Source organism: Danio aesculapii, chromosome 7 (assembly GCF_903798145.1).
Source record: "Danio aesculapii chromosome 7, fDanAes4.1, whole genome shotgun sequence".
Classification (NCBI taxonomy): domain Eukaryota; kingdom Metazoa; phylum Chordata; class Actinopteri; order Cypriniformes; family Danionidae; genus Danio; species Danio aesculapii.
In genome coordinates this window covers 47,685,933-47,713,592 of record NC_079441.1, presented here as the reverse complement: position 1 = coordinate 47,713,592, position 27,660 = coordinate 47,685,933, and the positions used below count along the sequence as shown (strand labels likewise).

The window sequence follows — 27,660 nt, the reverse complement described above, 5'->3', positions numbered from 1 at the left end:
AAGGCTAAAATAATTTGACAAGCTGTTTATGTACATAAAAACCTACTTAACTAGGAAAGATTGATTGTAAAATTCAGTCTACCTAGTGTTGTTTATACAGTTCCTCACAATGCTCATTCAACTGATATCATTCATTTTACTGTAAAAACAAGTGCTGATAATAGAAACGGAACAATCTTCATTTTCTGTACAAAATATTTTAACATTTGAATTAGGGCTGCACAATATATCCTTTCAGCATAAATATCACAATGTGCGAGTCTGCAATAGTCACATCGCAGGGATCTACAATATAGTCTGGATCATAGTTGACCAGACATAACAGTTAACAACATAGTGGAGTCATTTCAAATTTAAACCTTAGAGAAAGTTTATTTATTTATTTATTTATTTATTTATTATTATTTGCATGTGTTTTTAAGATATGACTGTAAGAATTTGAATCAAATTTAAGCCATTTGTGCACAATAAATATAACATTTGTAGCTTAAAGATGAATTGTACATTATAGAATTATCTACTCAATGGTACAATGTTATTAATGATACAGTATTATTAATATTATTATTATTATATAGTGATTATTTAATTTCTGCTTCTGAATACTTTTTTGACTTCCCAAAAAATCCTAAATCATAGTTTATTTGAATCTTTTCTCGTTTGTATTGAACTTTGCTTGTCATTTTAAAAAGATGCCTATATTTTATGCAGATACACTCCCCTACAGCAATCAATCCCAATCGATCTAAAATGATAATAAGTCATCTGGTCAAACAGCATATAAATCGCAGTGAATGAAAATATTGCAATGTTTTTTTCCAATATCGTGCAGCCCTAATCTGAATTGCCTGAAGTGCATTGACAATTATAAACTGAAAAAAAATATCTAGATTTTGTATTGCAAATGTTATATAGTGATCATATTTATAAAGTGCTATAGCTACAAATAAGGCACAAAACGTTTTATAAAACTCAAAATATTAATCTGCACATATTATGTCTTTCATTTTTTGTCTAAATATTAAAGGTCCCGTGAAGTGCTTTATAATGTGCATTTTCAAGAATTTTCAACTGAGGGGGTTGAAAAGAGAGGGCGGGACATAGAGTAGCTCCTCCCCTTTGTTAAAAAAACAGCCAGTAGCATTTTGGTTTTATTACAGCTCTGCCAGTGAGAGTGGTTGAGATCAAGTGCATCAAATGCGAAGTGTCTTGAAAGAGGCGGGACATGTCAGATACTAAAGAGCATTTGATTGGTCAGAAAATTGGACGAGAAACTGAAGTTCATTTATTCATTAATTTTCCTACAGCTTAGTCCCTTTATTCATCAGGGTTAGGGTTAAGTATAAACTGCCCACTACAGCGGAATAAATTTCCAACTTATCCAGCATATGTTTTACACAGTGGATGCCCTTCCAGCTGCAACCCACTACTGGGAAACACCCATAAACTTTCACATGCACACAATCAAACTACAGTCAATTTAGTTTATTCAATTTACCTACAACGCATGTCTTGTGAGAGAAACCGGAGCACCCGGAGGAAACCCACGCAAACACAGAGAGAAAATAAAAACTCTAATGACTCAGTCAGGACTTGAACCAGCGACCTTCTTGCTGTGAGGCGACAGTGCTAACCACTGACCCACCTTGTTATGCCAAAAACTGAAGTATGAAGAAAACAATCTTGATCCATTAAGGCGGAAGTGACAAACAGCAAGCTTTGGATGTTTATTTCAGGTTTATATCTACAAAATGCGAACTGTCTCTGTTTTGGAGCACACTGGTTTATAGATATCCTTACATATCCGAACATACTGATACTAACTATCTTAAACGTTATTTTAATTTCACAGGACCTTTAATTTCCTATTTCTAGGTTACAAAGAAAATATAGAGGTGGATCACTGATCAATGAAAGGCAGTTTCTTGTCAGTGGCATATCCTGGATGTCCTCCTGGCTGCTGGCGTTTGGCCCCTTGTGGCTGCTGGTCTCTGGAGCTCATGGCAATGGACCCTGCCAAACACACAGGAAGTGTAGTGTTACATAAAGAGGACAAAAAAACTGTCTGGCAATGGAAACAAGACACTCAGGCAGAGTATGAGATTGAACAAAGGAGATACAGAGATAAAGTGGTGATTTAAGACAAAAGCAAAGGGAGCCTCACGTGGGGCTTTTGGTGCTTCTCTGTCACACTTCAGAGTACTTTTGTGAAAACATTCGGCAATCCAAGACAAGACCTCTCCACAATACCTCACCTATACAGAGGAAGAGTCAGTTATTCAGTAACACAAGCTTGAACGGCAAATAACAAAACAGACTCATTCATTCACACACACACACACACACACACACACACACACACACACACACACACACGCACACACTTTTCAAGAGTTCACACTTAGATAATGCTCGACTATAATAGCAGGTTTGGCATGCTGTCCCGGGAGAGAACCCTGAGCTCATAGATAGATGAGTCCAAGGTTCCCACTCGCTCAATGAGCATTAGGAGGCATACGAGATCAGGTATTTCTCGAGAGCCTGCCAGTTCATTTTTTACCTATACATTTGTTAACATGGTGGTTCAAATTAATTCAGTATGTATGTGTTAAGTGCTTGTGACTGTTATTACAATTTGCTTATGAACATGTTTTTAGACTGTGGGACATGCAAACTCTGTGCAGAGAGTCTGGCTCAATTAGAGCTTGAACCATAGGCAGCAGTGCCAGCCACTGAGCCGCCTTGTCGCCCGATCATAGACTTAAGAGGAGGGAGAAGGGAAGGATAGAGGGGGAGAAAACAAATGTTTTTCTAAAAACAAAGATAGAGAATGAAGCAGGATATTTATAGTAATTTTGGAATGATCCGATAGGCTAGCTAATGATTAGCAATAAGGATCAACTGTAGTCAATCATATCACATGCTCCTCTCAAAATTAGTTTGAGAAACTTCACTTTTTTTCCTTTGGATCAAATAAATGCAGGTTTGGTAAGCTGAATAGAAAAAAAACACATGAAATTGTACTGTCCTAAAACTTTTGACCTGGTGTTTTTCCTTTGGTTCATTTATCATTTATGAATTTTTCTAATTTATGAACATAATAACGATCCTTCAGGTTGAAAATGGATCCAGAACAAGAACAAAAAACAATACATATTTTAAACGTGTTATGAGTTATTCCATCTGTATTGTTCCTCTGTGCCATTACTGTTATAATAATAGTGAGACTGTGAACTCTGCTATTGTTTTAAATGTAGAACTGTTTTATTATTTATCTCCATCAATATAATTAGCATTAACTATTTCACTTCACCTCAGTCTCCACTGTTGCCATTCGCTTTTCTTGGTCCTTAAAACCCCCAACCATCCTTAGCAAAGTCTGTACCCTAAGTAACACATCAAAAGCAGGTCAAAAGCGGGTATACATGCATGGGTATATATGCAGTCATTCATATGGATATGGACTTAATAATCATGAAACAAACCTCAACATAAGCTAAGATGGGTAATGATCCATCTCATATGAGCGCAGCCTTACTCACTTTGAGGAAGTGTATCTGAGTCTCTCTCCGCTGCTCTCTCTGTGCTCATGCTCCAGTTTAGCCAGATAGTTCTCTTTCTGCACCGTCTCCCATGTCATGAGCTTCTGGTCCAGGCCAGCCGGCAGTTCCCTCTCTACCCACCACAACAACAAAAGAGGAACTAAGATTTGACGCTGTTTCTTTAAATATAACATTTGCTTTTCCTGCCTTGTCGTGTGATCTAATCTACGTGTACTTAATTGACCTCACTTATCATTGAGGTCTTGTGCAAACAATAAGAAAAATAGATCCGTATAATATTTTAGCAAAAAAACAGTGCTCAGACAGAGGGAAGTCTACTTGCCCAGCAGATCCTGTGTGTTTTCTGTCTTTTTGATGAAGCTGAGGAGAGCCTGTGTGATGTGGCTGATGATGATGAAGGGTGGTGCAAGTGCCGGGCGGCTGTGGTATTCAACAATCAAGTTATAGCGCTGAAACTTCCAGAAGATGTCTGCATTCTCCTGCACCACTTGAAATGTGTAGCTGTGAATAGGGGTGATAAGATGATTGGTTAAATTTTTTTTTGCATTTTGTGTCTTTTTTTATTAAAAGCAAATATATATATACACTTCTTCCTATATTAGTGACATCAAAAATGCTCAAATTTACATAAACCCACCCCATCTGGAAAAATGTTTCAGATAAAAAATGTTAAAACGGGATGTATCATGCTCATTTTGCCTAATGTCATATTAATCTTAAAAAGCTACATAGAGTATAGAGTAGTACTGCATAAATCTTTTATCCAAAAAGACTTTAGTTTTTATACTTTTAAGATAAAGTTACAGCTTTCTGATTATTTCTATATGATAAATATCATATAAATATAAATAAAAGAGGAAAACAACTTGTTAATGCAACATTTTGAAGCATACAATCAAAACAGTGTGATCAGTCTTGGTTGGTCATTGTGATTTTTGTTAGTAAACTGAATAGTGATGTTTCATACGATTTATGCTTGTAGCTACATGTTTGTTTTTTTATCCATGGTTGACAGTATATTGTACAAAATAATTAAAGACCATTCAGAAATGTTTTCTTTATAACCACTTAGTAATGCCATGTTCTGGGAAAACTGAAATTGTGCGGCAGACATCAGTCACGGTAACTTTTATTTCCTGGTTTTATTCCAGAAATTATTCATTTACAAATAAGGCACTGCTTATTAGTACTTTCAACGAAACGACATTGCATTATACATTATACATTTTAATATACATATTTACAAGCAAAACAAAAAAATGTCCATTGTAAATTATACATTTATGTCTATGAAAGACTGCAACAATAATAATTTTACACATACTAGTTCAATGTGTGTTATTCAGAACAGATGCACACTCTTTAAGTAACTACAACATTTACACTGTTCTTCTCTCGGTTAAACAGACACTTGTTTGCAATTTAGAAGAAGTTGATGTACTGATGTGCTGTAAATCCAGCAGCTCTAATCCCCATTGCAGTACATGGGGCTGCAGCATGTCATAATCCAGACATAACACCATGGAAATATAAAAATTATGCATTTTAATTAACTCCCAAAGGGGGGGTCAGCGGAAATATTGAAAACTTAAGGTTGAATTTTTAAAGAGGATCATGTGCTTATCATGTGTCAACACATCAGCCAACACATGATTCACCAAAGAGGTGATTCCAAAGCCACCATAAATAATCAGTTTCTCACCTCAGTTATCTTAGTCTTGAAGAATTCTTCCTTCCACCCCTACTCCTCCTCTTTTCCTAGATAGCACAGCGGCCCAGTGGTTAGCACTGTTGCCTCACAGCAAGAATGTCACTGGTTCAAGTCCTTATCAGGCCAGCTGACATTTCTGTGCAGAGTTTACATGTTCTCCCCATGCTCGCGTGGGTTTCCCCTGGGTTCCCCGGTTTCCTCCCGCAGTCCAAAGACATAAGTGAATCGACTAATCCAAAGTGGCACCATAGATGAACTCTTAGTCAGCAGTATATCTCTCTTAGCAATTCCTAACTAGTCATTAGCCATACCATGTAGGGGAGTTCTCAAGATCTACCTGAGCTCAAACTCCCCTCTCTCCCTGCAAACTTAGAAGATCCTCGAGCATGGGGCTGTCTCATGGGACAGCATGCAAAACACGCTTTATAATCAATCATCAGCTAAGTGTAAACTCTTAAAATGAACTACGGCTAATTCTTACATTCTTAATTAAATACAGCTTTCTGTGGACTCTAGCTGGTCACTCAGACACTTTTCAGGGAGAAGTGACTATTGGAAGTGCAGAAAGGTTTTCTGCCCTTGATTACGTAACCAAGACCCAGACTCGAAACAAAAAAAAATGTGAAACTAGACACGAACCTGAAGTAAAAATTTTGGAACAGAAAAAGTCTGTTACTTTCAAATCTTGTTTTAAAACTTTACCTTTGCTTGAGCAGGAGAGTCCAACACCTTTAGTGTAAAAAACTCTGAATGCATGAAATACCATTAGACCACCCCTTTAACTGGGTGGTTAGTGAATCAGAACACATAGGCCAGCTCATCAATCAGAGCACAATGCATATTTCTGAGGGAGGGGCTTCACAGAGCCAGGAATCAGCCAAGCTTTTTAGTTTAACAGAAAAAACTGTGTAATATAAGGAAACAATGGATATATTTTAAAAAAAGCATAAATATGTAAAAGTGTGCACCTCAGAAACACAATCAAGCCTTCAAAATACCTTATTGATCACATATTTAAAAGAAAGATTCTATACAGTTGAATAAAGTCACAAACAAAGTATCCATCTCTACTGGAAGATTTATTTTTAACTTGTACTTAAATATAAAAATATAAATATAACTTGTACATCTCCACACTAAATTCAAATTCAAAATTAGGTTTTTGTTTAAGTTCTGACCTGAACATGGCAATCAGCAGGTTGAGCAGCAGTACATTTGTGACCAGCAAATAGATGACAAGCAGCAGAATGACCAGCCAGTTGGCATAGACGTTTGGGCAGGGTGGCAGAGTGCCTAATATAATCTCCTGCACATCAGTAGTGCAGTTATCATCTGGCATTTTTGCCGCTGTATAGAGACATTGAGAAATACAGTCAGTAACAAAATTCAATAGCTCCATCTAGTGCTCAGGACTAGCAACAACAAATTTGTTTTAATGAAAGAACAAATATTGACAGATAATGTCTACTCTGACTAGACTCATTGAGCATAAAATGAGCATAAGCACTGAACTGATACCCAGTGCAAACTAGCTGCTGGAGTTTGCTCTAAACCTGTTTCTGTTCCTTTTTTTTTTATAACGTTTTTTGAAATTCATTTATTAGTTTAAAGCTGAAAAAGTCATACTTTTAATAATCACCCATGTTCATTTGTTTGTCTCTTATACAAAAATAATAATAATAACAATGACCCACAAACAAAATTGGAAATTTATATACTTTTCAAGACATCCTTTGGCACTAAACACACTACTGAACTCTTTTCAAGAGTTTTTTTTAAATGATTATTTACGTATACCATACTTACGTTTCCATACTTCCCTGAGTTCACATTTTATTTTATTTTATTTTATTTTCGGCTTAGTCCCTTTAGTTATGAGGGGTCACCATAGCGGAAGGAACCGCCAACTTATCCAGCATATGTTTTATGTAGCAGATGCCCTTCCAGCTGCAACCCAGTATTGGGAAACACCCAAACACATTCATTCACACACATACACTACAGCTAATTTACTTTAAAATAAAATGTTCAACACGGGGAGAACATGCAAACTTCCCCCAGAAATGCCAACTGCCCCAGCCTGGACTCGAACCAGCGACCTTCATGCTGTAAGGCCACAGTGCTAACCACTGAGCCACCATGTCAGCCTTTTTAGTTTAATTCATTTTAATTTAATTTAATTTTTATTTAGATATGATTTATTTGTTTTCTCTGTCCACTCCAGTTAATTCCATACTACCCCAATAACGTTCAGGTTGGGACCCTGTGGAGGCCAGTTTATGACTCCCCAAATATAATTCATAACATTATAAGGTTCTTTGACGCTAACCAATTTTTAAAATCTGAATGGCAATTACAGTTTATGTTGCAATCTTTGTGTTCTCTGGTACAATGCCAGTGAAGTTTGAGCTGTTAGGTGCGCTTTCAAAACAAAATTTTAGGTTACTAAGCAGAAAGTTGGCTGCTTGAAAATGATCTACCACAGAACGTATACAAAACAATTCAGTCACTTTTGACAACCTCAATGGTCATAAGAGGACAAGCTAAAAATAAAAGACCCCATTTACACATGCACTTAGCTTCATCCACTTGTATTATTAGTATTGGGTTAATGAGAATGTAAATAAACATCAGGCGTACATGTGGAAAAATATATCTAATATTTAAAATGACATATACAAATACACTTCATAGAACATGTACACGATGACATCCTCTATTTACCATATAACTGCAGGTTAACTATGCTTCTATATAATATTGTTAACTGTTAAAAGCTATTAGTTACTATTAATAAGTTAAAGTTACTACAAACTAATAAAGTTATGGTAACTAATAACCTTAACTTTTCAGATTTTTATTGTAAAACAGTAAGTGTGGAAAGCATTATACAAATAAACTTGAATTGAATAATATAATATAATATAATATGTTATAATATAATATAATATAATATGTTATAATATAATATAATATAATATGTTATAATATAATATAATATAATATAATATAATATAATATAATATAATATAATATAATATAATATAATAAGATATAATATAATATAATATAATATAATATAATATAATATAATATAATATAATATAATATAATATAATAAGATATAATATAATATAATAAGATATAATATAATATAATATGTTATAATATAATATAATATAATATAATATAATAATATAATATAATATAATATAATATAATATAATATAATAAGATATAATATAATATAATAAGATATAATATAATATAATATGTTATAATATAATATAATATAATATAATATAATATAATATAATATAATATAATATAATATAATATAATATAATATAATATAATATAATATAATATAATATAATAAAAGGTTTGTTATGTTTCTTAGAGCATCATATAAATGGTATTATGCATAACCTATTTATTGCAAACAGAGAGCTACAGTGTACTAGAAGAAAGTGTACCATCTATTTCCTCCAAAGGAATCTGTCCAAATATATGAAGATATGGGCGGTACAGTGCCCTTCGGAAGACCCAATCAATGCGCGGGTCATTGGGGTGAAGAAGGGCCTGTGTGGTCACTCCATACGCTATCAGCCAAACACTCAGGAAGAAGAGGAAGAAGAACACATCCTTGATCTGTAAAACCATAAAAAGAGGTTAGATGTAAGTTTTGTTTCCTGATTCTAAATATAATGTTTACAAAATGATGCTGTTGAGTTTTACCATTCTCTCAACAATGATTATTTTGGGTCCCAGCTGCTTATGTATGGCAAAAATGTGAATGAGTCTTAGGGTGAAAACCATGAAGTCCAAAGCAAGAACAGTGCGGCCAGCCTCATATGTACTCATGGCCATCCTTCAAATGGAAAGAAACCAGTTTAAGTGCAATACTACTCTTAAAACTGCTCATGCAATTGGCCTATATGTGATAAGAATACCTGCATGACAATCCCACCACAAAGAGGGAGATGGCCACCATGTCACATTTGTTCCAGTTGTCCTCCACATACAGCTTCATCTTCTTCAGAATACTCATGTCCTCATCCGTGAAGAAACTCTGCGCATCAGAGATTTACATTTGGTCACTTAGCAGATGCTTTTGACTAAAGCGACTTACAATTGAGGAGGCATTCAGCATTTCAACAAGAGGAGGAAATACATACAAGAAGTGCTACCAAGTAACTTGTTTGTGCTAAGAGAATTTAGTGCTAGAGTAAGAGTGCTAGAGTTTGATTTAGATTTTATCATTTTAAAGATCTTAAAACCTAAGAAATAGACATTGAAAAAAGTCCCCTGATTTAGATGGGCCTGAAGTTACAAACACAAACCAACACAATGAATATGACTAACAGCAGTCAGCATCAGGACACGGACATGCTCATCCACAGAATTAAGCCCTTTGAAAAGAACAGTATCTCATTTACTGGAAGGAAGCAGCAGGAAAACAAAGTAAACTTCAATGTTATGTAGACCTAAATAGAGATTATACCACATCAACATATCTGAGTGCAGTAAAGAACAGTAATCTAAGAACAACAATGACCAAATACAGACTGAGGGGTCACAGTCTGACTGTAGAGACGGGTTGATACAGACAGAACTGGCAATCTGATGTGCCCAGCCTGAGGTGGAGACGGAGGAACACTTCCTCACCCGCTGCACATCAGCACATCAGAGAAACATTCTATCCCAAACTCCACAGCATTTACCCTCAATTCACTGAGTTACACAGTAAAAAACTTCAACATTAGGGAAAAAAACTGACTGTGTCCTTCTAGCAGCACAATATATTAATGCCTGTCACAAAAAGAGAGAGGAGACCAATAAAAATATCAGTGATGCGCACACACGCACATACACACACACACACATCTAGATTATAAATGACTCATTGTAAATATACAGATTTTTTGTGTGTTTTTATCCTAAAATGTTGACTGTTAAATGTACAGTTTATTCTGATTTAATGTTTTATTGATCTATATGATTAGTATGAGATATTGAATAATATATGACATATCGAATAGTAATATGATATATTGAATAATGATATTTTAATATTTTATATTTTAATAATAATAATATTTTAATCATATGTATCTTTTTTTACTTCTACTACTTTTTTCACTTCATTACTGTTTTTTTTATTATATGTATGTTCTTTTTTTTAAGGGCGTTTCTACAGGTGGGTTGTCAAGTCCACTCACCTGTGGAGAAGCACACGTCATAAATGCACAGTGTTTTTGTCAATTAATGTGTCAGTGAGATGAAAGAGTGTATTTTTTACAGGTGGTTTGTTAAGCCCACTCACCTGTGTGAGGCACACTCAGAATTGATAGTATTTTGGGTTGTTTGGTGAGGTTGGAGAGAGAAAAGGAGGTCAGGTTCAGATCATGCTGAATAACAGCTCTGCGTGTTTCATGGTTTTATCAATTATCCTTATAGACCACAGGTGTCAAACTCAGTTCACTCAGTTCCTGGAGGGCCACAGCTCTGCACAGTTAAGTTCCAACCCTAATTAAACACACATGATCAAACTAATTGAGTCCTTCAGGCTTATTTGATAAACCCAGATAGTTGTGTTGAAGCAGGGCTGGGACTAAACTCAACACAACCTGTCATCAAACTATTTCAGAACTTTAACAAGATGTGATTCAGTCATAACTCATGTTAACACAGCTATCATTCAAAATATATTAATATGTAGAGCTTTCTGGATTCTTAGAAGCTCTGGAAATTAAAAAAAAAACCTAAAACAGGAAATTCAGCATAACCATTGTTATTGTTTACATCCCTCGAATGGTCTATTAGCAATAGCTCTGTTACAACAAAGGATGCACTGATTGAAATGCTCAATGTTTATTCCTTTACAGGCCCTGCTGAACTAGAGGCATCTCTGTTATTGAATCTGTCCTCGCCTCATCCATACCTGTCAGACATGACATATTGAATATCACCATGCATGAATCCACACCTGTGCACATTAGACACACTATAAAAGGCTCATCGACTGCCGTTTACTTTCCTTTCAGGATTCTAACACAATGTCTGAAGCTTAGATCACTGACTTTGGTAGCATTTCAGCACAAAGTTACCTCACAAAACTGATGGTAGAGAGGTTTTATTAATGATTTAAAGAGAGCTTTAAAGAGACAGTTCACCCAACAATAAAACATAATACAATTCCGCCGTCATTTACTCCACATCCTCCACTTGTTCCAAAACTGTTTGAGATCCTTTCTTCTGTTGAACACAAAGGAATATATGCTGAAGAAAAAAGCAGCCATTGACTTCAATAGCAGGTTTTGGTCCTACTATGGATGTCACAGGCTGTTTCCCTTCAATATTCATTAGAATATTGGTATTTTGTGTTCAAAGAGGAAAGAAATTTATAAGTTACTCTCACTTGAGTGAGAGTAAATGGTAAATGTTTATTTGTGTGTGAACTATCCCTTTTATGATACACTGTAAAAAAATAAACCGTAAATTTTACAGTAAAAACACAGCAGCCATGGTTGCCAGAACTTTACTGTAAAAAAATGGTAGCAACGTTATTGGTTTTACAGGATTGAACCCACTGCACCATATATTTTACAGATTTTAATTGTTTTTAACAGTTTATAACTGTCTATAACTGTGCTATAAAACAGTTTAAACCCATCAAATTCCAGGGTTTACATTATAATATTTACAATTCATTACCATCTCTTTTACAGTTTAGTACTGTCTAATTAAAATGTTTTTGTTGTAATATTGGCCATAACTAGTTTTACTCATAACTAAACAAAAAAGCAAGAAACCATTTTAGTAAAACCTCTGCATATTTCTGATCTAATTATTATAACTCCATGCCACCAACCGCTCCACTTGCAGATGGGAAAGTTTATACTCTGCAGTCCTCATTTCTGAAACTTTGTATTACTTTTTTCCCACACAAATTTCTCAACTTTGGATGTGAATGGTGCAACAGACACTTTATATTTCACTTTAACCTCATGTCTAGACGATATTCACCAGATCAGCATGTTCTACCCCCTCAATGCCCTTTATACAATGCCCTTTGTGAACACTGGACTGAACTCAGGGCAGCAGAGAAAAAAAGAAAGCCACAAATCTAAAGACCCAAACTGACCCAAGTATGAATCAGTCTCTGCAGATAATGTTTTCTGTCAAGGTCAACAGCAAAAGATCAATAGCACTTCAGATACTGTAAAACACTTGGTTAAACAGAGAAACAAAAGTTCACCTGCTGCTTTAAACTGTCAAGTCAAGTCAAGTCAACTTGGAGAAATCCTTTGTTTTATCTCAGAATACTGAGTTTTCCTACTTATCTAATGATCGTATATTGTTCCAGCATCCTTGTCTGGGTTACTGTTACATAATCACTTCAAGGAAACTAAAATTTGCTCATAAAAAATGTCACTTGGTCGGCTAAACATATAAAATTTTTACTGAAGCAAATTCAGTTTAAGCTTTAACACTGGTTCAAAAACACAACTGACTTCAGTTACAGCCCAAGATGAAATCATCTAATCAAACACATTTAGGGGCCGATCACACCAAACACGCTTTTAAGTTCCAAAACAAGAGGTGCACCACACTGCCATCTTTGTATACAAGAAAAAAAGAAGCATGGTACGCTTTTTATGTTGCTAGGTAATGACTGAATCAGCTGCCTATTGTGCGCAAGTGTTGCTGTTGATATTTTTATAATTGCAATATTTAATAATATTGTGAAATTCAAGTTTTGTGAGTCATACAGCTCTGGATAACTCAAGACAGCAACCACTAGTCTCTCCTCCATCTTCAAAAGTCTCTGTATAGCTGTCTTGACAACAAAAGCACTGTTGTCACCTTAATGGAAACCCCTTCCTCTGCTTTCATTTGATTGGAAAATGAAAAAGACTGATGTAGCGCGATTTTTCCGCTCAGAGTTGACTTTTTTCAACTGTGAGCGCACAGTGCGCAATGGCAAAAACGTGAGGCGAGCAGGGTGCATAAGCATTGAACAAAACATTAACAGCCATTAGTAAATCATTGAAAAAAGGTGCCTCTCAACGCAAAAAGTGAGATCGGTGTGATCAGCCCCTAAAAATCTCAAAATCTCAGCAGAGGAACTCTATAAAGAGTTTCAACAACTTCATTATGTTATTAAACCAATTTCATTTTCATTTCTATCACTGGTCACATCTATTGAGAACTAAAAGTTTGAAATAATTTCCCAATACTGGGTTGAGGCTAGAAGGGCATCCGCTGCGTAAAACATATTCTGGAATAGTTGGCGGTTCATTTCGCTGTGGCTACCCCTGATGAATAAAGGGACTAAACCGAAAGAAAATGAATGATTGAAAGTTTTATTGACAATAATTTTCAGAATACTTTTCAAAAAGCCAACTCTACAATGACAAATAGTTCTAGAAATTCTAAAAATTACTATTATAAAAAATCTAATCATCAAGAAATAAACCTTTCAATGATTATGAAGATAGATATCTTACAGAGTGCTTTATAAGACAAAAATGTTTAATATGTGACTGAATTACACAAAGAGTGCTTCTTTTATAATCTTTTATATAATCTTTTATAATATTCTTTTTTAATCCCTAAAGTTAGTCAGTCAGTTAATTCTAAAAATAATGATACAGGCAACATTTAAGGAGGGTAGGATATATACATTTCCATTATAATGTATTTTGCATGTTACTTACTTATTTACTTACTTACCTACTTACTTACTTACTAACTTACTTACTTACTTATTTACCTACCTCCTTACTTACTTAATTACTTACTTACTCACTCACTCACTCACTCACTCACTCACTTCCAGGGCTGTTTATATCAAAGTTGATATTTAGTCGCACCATGTTGGTGTTTCGTAACATCTAATTTTTACGAGGTGAGTCGTTAGCCCAATGCTCAACCCCAAACATGGAGGACCAGGACATACACACATACACTATGGACAATTTAGCTTAGCCAAATCCCCTATAGCACATGTCTTTGGACTGTGGGGGAAACCGGAGCACCTGCAGGAAGCCCATACCAACGTGGGGAGAACAAGCATACTCCACAGAGAAATTTTGCATGTTACTGAAGCTAATAAAAGTAATCAAACTCTAATTAATAAATACATTGTCTTGCCTTGTCTTTACCTTTACTGCATGAACTCCAAATTCATTTTTTTCTCTCCTGGTTGACCAACAAGCTCTTTTGTTTCAATGTATTTTACTAAATATTCCAAATAATAAAATAACATAATTTTTTTTTACATTTTATTTTTATGTTGCAAACCTTATATTGATTTTTATGACCGCACCCCTCCAGACCCCCATTTTTATCTTGGATTCCAAGCCAGGGGGTCTTCATGTTCATTACCCCTTCATCAAGTTCATTGCTGCCACTGTTTGATCAGCTGCTTAGGCACATTGGACACTTTAATGAGAAACCGCATCTCCTCCTGGTATTTCAGATGAATAATATGTGTGAGTTTATGGCATATATATTGTGTATTGTGAATGTTTTCCTGCAATGCATTGCACTATATTGTGTACATTGCACTGTAATACTGCATGTAGCATTGGCTTTAATCCTGTATTTGTATGATGTAGTTTTATGTTGTGCTTAAAGTCATAAACTCATAGACATTTAAAAAGTACTTTAAATATATATATTTAATACAAACCTTAAATATTGAATATTAATACATTTATGTGTCTATCATGACATATTTACAGCTAATTAATAAAAAATGAAATGTATTATTGTTAACATTTTTAAATCGCATTAGATGTGCTACTTTGATTCAACTCACAATAGAATTTATAGGAAACGATTTATTGCAAGTCATGGTGAAACAAAATGAATAACTGCCAAATCATGAGTTGTTTTGACTTCATGTGGTACACGCAACACTTGCAACACAATGTTATTTTTGCATTATTCAAAACGAATGTATTTATTCATATTTATAAATCAAAATTAAACATTTAAAAATAATAATAGTTTTAATTTTGAGTCCAGAATGTAGATGTACTTTTTATTTGAGTTTTTTTTTATGTATTAATCATTGTAATTTCAATATTTCATTTTTGTTTCTTTAGGCAGCATTTGCCTTTTTAAAGTTTTTTTTTATTCTGTGTTTTATTTCAGGTTTATTTCGATTAATGAAGGTTTAATTGACAATAACAATACTTTATATATTATAAATAATCCTAAAATTAACCGTCTTCAAGTCTCCAATTTTTTTTATGAACAGAGAACCTTACAAGACTTTGTAAACATTAATCCTCCTGTTAAATGTATAGTATTTTATATTTTCCCCAATTTCTGTTTAATGGAGAGAAGATTTTTTCAGCCCATTTCTAAATATAATAGTTTTAATAACTCATTTCTAATAACTCATTTATTTGATATTTTCCATGATGACAGTAAATAATATTTGACTAGATATTTTTCAAGACACTTCTATACAGCTTAAAGGGACATTTAAAGGCTTAACTAGGTTAATTAGGTTAACTAGGCAGGTTAGGGTAATTAGGCAAGTTATTGTGTAACGATGGTTTGTTCTGTCGACAATCAAAATTTAAAAAATGCTTAAGGGGGCTAATAATATTGAGCTTAAAATAGTTTTAAAACAATTAAAAGCTGCTTTTATTCTAGCCGAAATAAAACAATTAAGACTTTCTCCAGAAGAAAAAAAAATATTATAGGAAATACTTTGAAAAATTCCTTGCTCTGTTAATCATAATCTGGGAAATATCAAAAAAAATTACAGGAGGGCTAATCATTTGACTTCAACTGTGTATAAAACATAGATCACTGACATTTAGTCCTACCTGTCTGATTTCCTCCAACACCAGGGTAAAGACCCAGAAGTAGAGGATGATCTCAGCTGCAGACGGGCCATACGGTGGTGGAGGCCTGAAGTCCAAGAGCAGCACATAACTGAACAGAATGAGGAAAGCAAAGTACATGATGACGTTCCCCATGAACACGGTGACTGGAGCGCTCCAGAAACGGTTCCAGCGCCGTAGAACCACACGGATGAAGGTCGCGCTGCAACTGTGAGCGGCAGTGTCAGCACTACCTTCCCCAGCACTGAGGAAAAAAAGATAAAAATGGTTGTGTCTTCAAAAAATGTTAAACTTCACTGTAGTTTTTATGTATTCCAGTATGAAATAGAGTCCTACACAGGATCCCCGTCTGTGAGTAACAGTGCTGGTTCTGTTTCCAAACTGTCCAGCTCAGCAAACGGCTCCCCTTCATCTTTGCTCACCTGTTCCTCTGGACTGTCACACATATATTGAAGCACAAGGAAGATTATGGGCACTCAAGAATTTATTTTTGACCAATTTGATTGGTTAAATTGTGTTTGCTGACTCTAAAATTCAATTAAGTTTTTTGCTTTAATAATAACTTGTGTACAAAAGGTGGGCTGATACATTGCCTGTTAAAGGGTTAGTTCACCCAAAATTATAATTGTCATTGATTACCCACTCTCATGTTGTTTCAAATCCATTAGATAATAGTTCATATTCAGAACACAAATTAATATACTTTGTTGAATAAAATTCAAGACCTTTCTTATCCTCCACAGACAGCAAGGGTTATGAAATCTTAAAGGAACAGAAAGACACCAAAATCATTGTCAAAACAGTCATCTAATAATCATCAGTGTCATCAGTGGTTTAAGTATTCCACATTTTCATTCCACATGAGCAGAAAAAATCTCTTCTGCGTTAGTTCATGGTGTGCGCTATGTGTCAAACTACAGATAAGGTATAGACAGTATTTATTGTACATGTATTTCAAATACACATTTAAAATGTAATACATTCATATTCATTCATTCATTTTCCTTCGGCTTAGTCCCATTATTAATCAGGGGTCACCACAGCGGAATGAACCACCAACTTATCCAGCATATGTTTTAGGCAGCGAATTGCATTCCAGCAGCAACCCATCGCTGGGAAACACCCATGCACTCTCATTTACACACATACACTATGGACAAATTAGCTTACCCAATTCACCTGTAGCGCATGTCTTTGAACTCGCACCTGGAGGAATCCCACACCAACACGGGGAGATGTGTTCTCCACATGCAAACTCCACACAGAAATGCCAACTGACCCAGCCGAGGATTGAACCAGCGATCTTCTTACTTTGAGGCGACATCGCTACCCACTGCGCCACCACGCTGCCCAAATTTAAAACATTTAATAATACAATATTTTGTAATTTGTATTTGATAGGCTTAAAGTGGCTTAATATTTTGTATCAAAATTGTTTCTTTTAATACTGTAAAATATTTTGTAAGAAGTCAACATGATGACATCATAAAATTGATGAAAAGTGTATGTCTGAAGACGTCATACTGTTGTGGCACAATATATGAAACATTCACTCATTCATTTTCTTTTTGGCTTAGTCCCTTTATTAATCTGGGGTCACCACAGTGGAATAAACCGCCAACTTATCCAGGGAGAACATGCAAACTCCACACAGAAATGCCAACTGACCCAGCTGAGGCTCAAACCAGCTTTTTTTTGCTGTGAGGTGACAGCACTACCTACTGCGCCACCACGTCGCCACTATAAGAAGCATAATATATAATAAAATATTTTAATAATACTCCTGTCTATACAGATTTTTTTTAAATTCCAACTCAGGTTAAATGGCATCAGCATGATATATATGAATAGTTTATTTGCCTTTATAGTCACTGAAGAAATATTTTAAGACAGTCTTGATGTCTTTCTAGGCTTTAAATATTTGAGGGTTATTGCTGTCTATGGAGGATTGAAGAGCTCTCAGATTTTATCCCCAATATTGTAATTTGTTTTCAAAAGATGAACGAAGGACTTATGGGCTTGGAAAGACATGAGGGTGGGCAATTGAGGACATATTTTAAGATTTTTGGTGAACTGTCCCTTTAAAGCAGGTCTCAAATTGGATTCCTGGAGGGCCGCAGCTCAGCAGTTTTGCTCTAACCCTAATTAAACACAGCTGATCCAAATAATCAAGGTGTTCAAGACTACGAGACACTACTAGATCCGCTGTGTTTGATTAGGGTTGGAGCAAAACTGTGCAGAGCTCTGGCCCTTCAGGAATTGAGTTTGAGACCTATACTTAAAGGGTTAAAATGTCATATATGGAATTATAAAGCATTATACAGAATTATAATTCATCCCCACTTGAACTTGACAAGGCTGGTCCAAACAAGGGGAGGGATGAAGAACGTGAGCACGAGTCTAGATATGGAGGTGTCTGTCCTCATGGCTCCCCACCAGACTTTGGTCAGCAAGGCCTGTGCAAACAAAATCCATGTGAGGTTTATCATGGACATACGGCTGGTAGGAGGATTGCTGTGAGAATTTGAATAAAACTGTAACCTGGACTCCATCGTGAGCAAAAAAGCATTTGGCTTCTGCCAAAGTGGCGATATTAAGGACAGTTGCTTTGCTCCAACAGCACGTTTTCCTCACCAGGAGAGAATAGGCTCTGTCTTCACTGTTTGAATAACACTCACTGAAAAGATCTGTCAAGATAGACATTAGGACTAAACACTTCACATAGTTCAAACTGAAAAGCAGCACTCTGTTTAATTTACTCAATCTTAATTTTAATCTTAAGGGATATTTGACTTAATAGTCAATCAGAAATTTAGATTTTACACTAAATCCATCCAAATTTGCATGTAGAATTTTCTATCTCGTGCTGAATATAAAACATATTCTAACAAATTTCTCAGTGTTTTTTATTGTATATTTCTATCTATACAATGTAAAATCAATAGTCAATTTTACTGAAGTCAGTGGTCAGCTACTTTCTTCAATAGCTCTTCTATTGTGTTTCAAAAGAAAATTTTGGCTAAGACCCCAAAATATCATTTATATTACCCAGGGGAATGAATCATTTCAGGCTTGACTCTATATATATACTGAGTCTGTGGCTGATAGTGGTGTGTTTCTCACCCATTGCAAACTGCTCATACTTGGCATTCTTCATACTGCGAGCAGACTCCGCTTCAGTAGCCAGATGGGCCATCTCCTTCATGATCTTACAGCCCACCAGAGCAGCTGCCACTGCCTCGGGGCCCTAAAACACACAAAGGGTTATTAAACACTGATGTACAATAATGCATTGTACTAAAAATATGCACAAGCGTGTACCACAAGAATGCCTTAAGCATTTAATATTGACTCTTAGCTTCTCAGCAGTTTTACTCATGCAAATTTCTCATTGACCCATATAAAGTGTGATCTTTAGAAAATACTGAGGTCATTTGTAACTCAGCTGCAAATGAGTTGTGACACATTAAACTACAGCTTCTTATAAGGTCTAAAGAACCATTTGTGAACATGTAAATAGACTTGGTTTATGAAAATGAGCCCATCGCTCATATTGGTTGACCCACCATGGCCCAGAAGTAGTTTGCCATTTCCTGCCTATTCTGCAGAATAGCCCAAAGAAAGAGGTCTCTCCAAGGGTGCTCACATCGTCTGTCCATGTCTGGGAGGTTTTTCTGGCTGTGGAAAAGTCTGCCTTTTCCCATCCTTTCCTGGAATAAATACATGTAATATGTGACCCTGGACCACAAAAACTAAATCTTATTTTGCATGAGCATATTTTTTGGCAAAAGTCAAATACACTTTGCATGTGTCAAATTGATTGATTTTTTATGGCAAAAATCATTTGAATATTAAGTAAAGGTCACGTTCCATGAAGATATTTTGTAAATTTCTAACTATAGTAATATCTACATTTCATTTTTATTAGTAATACACATCGCTACGAACTTAATTTGTACAACATTAAAGCCAATTTCTCAGTATTTTAATTTTTTAACCCTCAGATTCCAGATTTTTTAATTATTGTATCTTGGACAAACAATAAATCAAGTGAAAGCTTACTTGTTGCACATTTTGGGGTGAATAGGATCATGTTAATTTGGTTTAAATCCTATCTTTCTAGACGTTCACAGCTCACGTACTGTTCCTTTATGTCATGGTGTCCCCCAAGGGTCAGTACTTAGTCCACTTCTCTTTTTTTTGGGTGGGGGGGGGGGGGGGGGGGGGGGGTTGGGTTTGGGTTCACCTTAAATGGACAGGACAGTAGAGAGTATTAACAGGAAAGCGTGGGGAGCAGAGTAAGGGGACAGCACTACCCCTGTCTATGACCGGCATATGACTGCGAGGCGGGAATCGAACTCGGGTCACCGTGAGCACCTGAGTGCATGTGTCGACGCACTAACCACTACGCCACTGGCACCGACAGTCCACTTCTCTTTAGTATTTTTATGTTGCCTCTTGGTCAAATCCTGCAAATATTTGGTACTGCATATCATTTCTATGCCGATGACACGCAGATCTATATTAGCACTTCTCCCAATTTATCAGCATCAATGTTGTCGCTTACTTAGTTGAAATTAAAGCCTGGATGCAACTTAATTATCTTAAACTGAATAGTTCAAAAACCGAGATTTTATTGATTGGCACTCCTAACATTATGAGATGTTATGAATTTGCTTTTACAGTTGATGGGTCTGTCTTATCACCATCTCCGCAGGTGTGTAATCTTGGTGTTCTCCTTAACACTCAGCTTAGTCTGAAGTCTCATTTTAAACATTTAACTAAAACGGCCTTTTATCATCTTCGAAATATTGCCCGCATTCGTCTTTTCCTCTCGAGGCCTGATGCTGAAAGAATTGTCCATGCTTTTATCACGTCTCGGCAGGGCATTCTCTTACCATGCACCCAAACTTTGGAATGCTCCTTCCAACAAACATACGGAATGCTGGTTCCTTGGACTGTTTTAAGAAGCTACTTAAAACTCGCCTTTTGTAGGACTGTTTTTAATTTGTGATATCTTTTTTAATCTCACTGTGTGTGTTACTGTATTCTTTATTGTTTTATTGTGCTTTGTTGTTTTTTACTGTATTGTTAGCGCTTTGGGTCTGAAAAAAGTGTGTTATAAATAAAATGTATTATTATTATTATTAAATGATGACTGGTTTTGTGGTCCAGGGTCACATATAGCCATACTGCAGCCTGCTGGGTTATGTGTAAGTGCACTGTAAAGCTCTACTCACCGCTGGAAGTTTTTGGTAGAAACCCTTACAGGTGTCATCAAGAAAGTCTTTGAGGACTTTTGAGACCTCGTGGAAGGTGAAACGGAATTTGCGGTCACCTAGTTCATTGTTGGGGTTTCCTGACATTCGTTTTCTGGCCAATTGAGCCTGTCTCTCCTGATTCTTTTTCAGGAGCAGTGTGTGAAGGAGGTTTTTCTCAGACACAGAGCAGTAGAGCTCTTGGAGACGGCCATAAGTCAGGAACTGCTTTATGTTCACACCGTTATCAACAAACAGACGCACAAAGTCAGGCTTGTCATTCACCAATGCCTCCATCATGACCTCCTCCAGGTCCTGTGCCTAATAGAGAATAAAGACATTTTGTGAACGAGAATCCAAAATACAGTAGGGAAAATTTAACACGTCACCATTTTTCTCAGAAAACATATTTCTAATGGTGCCGCTGAATTTAAACTTTCCCGGATGTTGGTAACAACCAAAGAAATCTATATATGCAAAAAAAATCTAATTAGATTATGAATTAAGTTATGCATAATTGAACACATGAAGAAAGGGAAGTGTAGAACAGCAGTGAAAGCCCAGACAGCAGCTGAAGTCTCTGAATATTAGCTGATTCAGTCCAACAACTACATTAGCAGGATGAATCCAGGGTGGACATTTTAACAAGACAATCATCCAAAACAGCCAAGGAAACACTCCAATGCTTTCAGAGAAAAAAATCAAGCTGTAGAATGGCCCAGCCAATCACCTGACTTGAAAACAATATAAAAATACAAACTAAGGCTCAGATTTGATAGACGAGACCCACAGAACCATCAAGATTTTTACATCAAGTTGAAGGCTTACAGCTGAGAAATTCATGTGACTTCATTCTCCATATGAGAGGCATCTTTAAGCTGCCATCACCAAAAAAGTATTAAATAGATTTCAGTAGTTCAGTACAGGCAGCATGGTGGTGCAATGGGTAGCACAATCGCCTCACAGCAAGAAGGTCACTGGTTTGAGCCCTGGCTGGGCCAGTTGGCATTTCTGTGTGTAGTTTCCATGTTCTCCCCGTGCTCGCGTGGGTTTCCTCTGGGTGCTCTGGTTTCCCCCACAGTGCACAGACTTGTGGTACAGGTGAATTGAATAAGCTAAATTGGCCGTAGTGTATGTGAATGTGTGCAAGACTGTGTGGGTGTTTCCCTGTGTTGGGTTGCGCCTGGAAGGGCATCCGCTGTGTAAAACATATGCTGGATAAGTTAGAGGTTCATTTCGCTCTGGCGACCCCTGATTAATAAAGGAACTAAGCCAAAAAGAAAATGAATGAATGAATGAAAAGCTCAGTACATTCCCCTTGTGTCATATCATTGTTATTACACATAACAAATTTTTCAGATATTTTTGTTCCACATCAACAGCTCCTTTAGAAATAATGTTCCCAGAAAAAAACATGACGTGTTCAATACTTATTTTCCATGCTGTCAGTAATGGCAAATTATACATATGTAAATGAACATTAGTTAAATTCTCACACTCCATTGGACATCTCCACTGAAGATCTCACTCTTGGCGATGTCCACTCTATTCCAGGCCACGGCCAGTTTCAGCTCATCCAGGAAGTCCTGCGCTTCCTGACTCTGACTCTTACACGCTAAGTCCACAAGAAGACAACACAGTTATGAACTTTTTGACATTATTATACAGGAATAAAGAGATGAGTCAAAATATTATGACTGCCAGTCTAATATAATAACGAGCAACAGCTAGCTACCAAAACATTGATACAGCATGGTATTGTGACATTTTCCACTGTAATACTATATAAATACATTAAAAGCTATATCAACATATCAGCAAGATTGTTTTATACATATTGGTTGAATAATAAAATCAGTTTCTTTACAGTCTACTAGATGGTGGTGTTAAACTTGAGTTTGTTTTTGGCGAGTGGGGTCACCTTCAGCACAGTAATTTAGTAAAACAAAGATGATGGCATCGTGAAAAGGTGTCTAAAACATTTATGACAGGCTTTCATTAAAGTGTTTGTCAGTTTGCTTGACAATTTCATTTTGCTCTAATGCAATAAAACTGAAGGCAAGAACATTTTTTTCTTTTTCCCTTGCGGACATAACTGGAAAAAGGTCATAAATTACAATATATTGCATAATATTCCATTAGAAATTGCAATAATATTGTATCATGATGTATCAAAATGATTTCTTGGATTTACTACAAATTTTTAAGTTAAGTGGTTGTAAACAAATTATTTGGGCTGAATTTAAACAAACAAATTAAGTTGAATGTTAATAAATGTAATTTGTTTGTTTGAATTCAACACATAAACTGTTTGTAACAATTTTGCAGACATATTTTTTTTTTCAGTGTGATAATATTGTATCTTGGGGACTTCCCACCCATACTAAATAAACTATATAACACCCCTAAAGGTGTCTTGAGGAATCTGAAGATGTTAGCAACAGACCATTCAAGTCATATATGTTGCAAGACGGAGTTTGGATTGAAGTTGTTGGTCCAGCACATCCTAGATGCATAGTTGGATTGAGATCTGGGGAATTTGAAAGCCAAGGGAACCTTAATCTCTTCATCGTGATCTAAATGCACGAAGTGCAGTGTGTATTGTTGTGCTGAAGAGGCTATACTTCCACCGATGAACACCACTGGCATGAAGGGTATCAAATTTACACCTGCAAAAATGGCTGAACCCATGGTTTCCCAGCAGAACACAGCATCACACTTCCTCAAACCCTTTGGTGTCAAAACAGTCCACACAAGCACAGGGGTCCATGTGATGTAAATGAAAATGGAATTAATCAGAGCAGCAACTGTTTCACTGCCCCAAAGTCCATGTTTAATGCCTGTGTGCCTATTGTAAACACTTTTAATGGTGGACAGGGGTTATCACAGGGATACTGATTGGTATGCAGCTACACATCCCCGTATTCAGCAGAGTGTGAAGCACTGTGTTTTGACAAGTTCCTCCCAAAACCACCATTAAAATTTTGTGACATGTGCTACAGTAAACCTTCTGTTGGCTCACAGCAGATGGGATAGCTTTTGTTTGATAAGCCCCACCACCAGACACCTTGTCTTCCGTGTGTAGTGTTTCTCTCCTTGAACCACTGAATTCTCACCAGTGATGACAGGAGCCTTGCTGTTTCCCAAAAAGTCTGACCCAACTGCCTTGTCAATGTCACCAATGCTATTCCTGCTCATTTGATCGTAAAAACTGATTGCTTGCTTATCATCTACTGTAATCAACTCAGAACTCAATAAGTGGCCTTGTTAGGAAGTTAATCAATGATATTTGATTATAAATCTGTGTTGTTTTGGCTTATTAGTGTATAGTGCTCCTTAATGCTTTCAAATAAGAGAAAGTTATGACAGAGGTTTGTTGGAATTTCACTAAGCCTGGATAGTTGCTTACCCTTAACCAGTGCTTTGAGAATTACTGTATCCAGTTCTGAATCCTGCTCTGGGTCATGCACTGTTAACAGGTGACCATGGTCCAATATTCTCTGAATCTAATGATGGAAAAAACAAATATAATTTACAGAAAGGTCTTGTGCCTAAAACAAACGCATATGTTGTAAAAATTCTAAAAAAAAATAGAACTATTGTAAAACAAAGGTTGTCTATTACCAGTTTGGTCCAAGACGTGATTTCAGTGCTGTGCAGACCATCAGGAAAAGTGTTAATTAACAGCTCTTGAACAATATCAGCATCCCAGCATCCTCTGTCCATCAGGGTCACTAAAATATCAGCGACTCCTCCTGAGCCAGCCAATATTAGCCAGGGAATTGAATTCTGAATATTCTTGTACATTTTCTGTATAAACATGCATATTATCAGACTTTGAGAATAATAAAACCTTCATTCAAACTCATTAGATAAGACTTTTCATAAATCTGACCTGTAATATCCTTGGCTCTCCATGAACCAGAAGACATAAAACAGGTATTTCTATGCTGCCTGTGCCTGTCAGAACAAATACAAATTTGCAAATATCTCAAAGCACAAGAAGCATTTAGAGACTGTTGAAATGCATCTCAACTCACCCCCATATCCTGTGCGCTGCAGAGAGATGTGTTTGAGCATCTTGACCCTCATCTCACCAGTGGCTCCGGGCCTCTTGGCGTCCTCGTCCACCAGGATGAAATGTGAATGATTGCAGTCCAAGGAGTACACAGCGCCATAAGGGAGATCCTCGGTTGGGTATGTTGCTGGATGATCAGGCTGAAGCAAAATATTAAATAATTTTCTTCTAAACAATATGAACAAATCTGCTATACCTGATAATTTTGAACAAACTATTAGAGTTTAAATATGCGTACAACTAATCTGGAGTGTTAGCAGATTCTGTACTTAATTAATAAAAAATTCCAGATAAGAAAACATTGGTGAATGTCAGATATTTAAAAAGTGCATAAGTGGGGTTTCATATAAACTATAGTAAAACAGCTTGTCCAAAGCTGCGAACAGATTACATACAGGAATAGAGAAAAGAGTGCTATTTAATTATCAGCTGTTAGTCAGTGCCCGCTCTTTTCTTTCCTGGTCATTGCGCCTTTGCCGTGTGTTGTGTAAATGCAGACGATCGTATACGAGTCACTTTTAAAAGATGATGTAATCAGGTCATCAAAAAAATCAGTCACAAAATTGGATTTGACCATCAAGATCTGCAGTGTAAATGCAGCCATAATGGTGGGTGGATGAGGCCCATTAACTGTGTGATGGAATTACAGTTCAAAAGAGATTCTAGAGACATTTTCTCAAAATCTTTTTGTTAGATAATAAATTCATTCAACCCAGGCTCATTCTGAAAACGTTTTTGCAGTTTTTGTTTTCGCAAATCCACCAGAGGCCGCTGTGTATGCTTTTTGAGATCTCAAATTTCTCTTGCGAGTGCCATGCACACCTGCTGTTCACACGTAAATCCACCAGAGGCCGCTGGCAACTGACTGACTGACTGACTGACCAATTGACTGACCCACCCTCGTCTTTCCCCAAACCCAACCAACAGTGTTTTCAAAAGCACGGACTGACTTGCCCACCCACTTTCCTAAATTCAACCGACAATTTTAAAAAGAAATCCAGAAAGCCCTCGCCTGATTTTACCACGTTTTCAGATTTTACCACATTCTCACCCTGTTATTTACCTGTTTATTTTTATTTTTTTGCTTCTGTTTTTGTCTTACCCACTTTCTGGAATAATTATTCACCAGACTCGAACCCCGTCATCGTGGTCAACTCCTCTCTGCGTCTCAAGTCCACCGACATGCATAGCAAGCTATACTGGAAAGCCGTCCATATGAAGGTAAGCGATCAGCTGCTAGCGCAAAAAGGAACGGCATCATGCCGCCCCATAGCATTCATTTTAAAGACAAAATGTAAACATACGTACTTCTGGCTACATAATTCGCGATCTCCAGAAACGTATATAGGGCTACGTTTTTAGAATGAGCCGGTGTTGAATCCATTTGAACAGGCAGTTCTCACCTTTGCAGAGAGCAACAGATCTCGGTTCTGAATCATGTTCCAGGGGGCAATTCCAATAGCCACAACTCGCACCTTCGGGGAAGTGCTTGCTAGGGAGTGGTCCCTTACGGCCTGACCCAGATTCTTAGTGATGCCAAAGCGCAAACCACTGGTGAGGATCCAGGCCCCTATGTAGATCCAGCGTTAGAGTTTTGTGAAAAAAGCAGAGTGTGATTTTTATTTTTAATGACCAATAAATGATCCACCTGTGCTCTGTGCTGCCTTCACAAGGCCTTTCCTAAGTGTGTCCCTCAGCCAAGGCTTAAGCTGAGCAACTTCATCACCTCCCATCAGTGCCACCACAAGATGAGGTGGAGCCAGACCCCACTGCTTAGTCAAAATCTGATAGATCTCAGCTGGATCCGTGGAGCTGGTCACCCTTACAAACTGGACTGACAAATAAAATATGTTAATAATGTGCAAATGCTTTAACTCATCAAGATCTGTGATTTTCTAAATATGTCATTTTTTACCTTGCCCCTGGTTCGACTGACACCTGTAAAATCTATATCTCCCAATCGTCCGGCCATCTGTTTATCATATCTCTCACTGGACTTCTCGACCATACTAACAACAGACTGTGTAAGTGGGGTGTAACACCGGCATCCCACTAGAGAACTGCAAATAGTGACACAAAAGGTCAAGGATTCTGGTTTGTATTACATGTTTAGTGGTGATAAGTGGGGCCATTAGTCTCACCTGTATCCTTGGGACTCGTTCATCAGTTCCCCACATTG

At 36.5% G+C, this 27,660-nt stretch overlaps 1 protein-coding gene across 1 annotated transcript; it reads right to left on the bottom strand.

The window, feature by feature from the left end:
• Positions 1–664: 664 nt before the first annotated feature.
• LOC130232934 (transient receptor potential cation channel subfamily M member 5-like) lies at positions 665–27,489 on the bottom strand. The gene is made up of 24 exons (XM_056462917.1): positions 27,397–27,489; positions 27,130–27,310; positions 26,885–27,051; positions 25,444–25,621; positions 25,299–25,363; positions 25,028–25,213; positions 24,813–24,909; positions 22,900–23,018; positions 21,386–21,724; positions 19,712–19,855; positions 19,269–19,392; positions 18,687–18,832; positions 18,489–18,601; positions 16,482–16,580; positions 16,128–16,389; positions 9,228–9,346; positions 9,013–9,145; positions 8,751–8,925; positions 6,453–6,621; positions 3,886–4,064; positions 3,543–3,675; positions 3,314–3,386; positions 2,165–2,255; positions 665–2,013 (listed from the first exon to the last, which is right to left on the bottom strand). Exons 1-24 carry the CDS (start codon positions 27,487–27,489, stop codon positions 1,901–1,903), a joined length of 3,498 nt encoding a protein of 1,165 aa, XP_056318892.1. The 3' UTR covers positions 665–1,900.
• Positions 27,490–27,660: the final 171 nt, after the last annotated feature.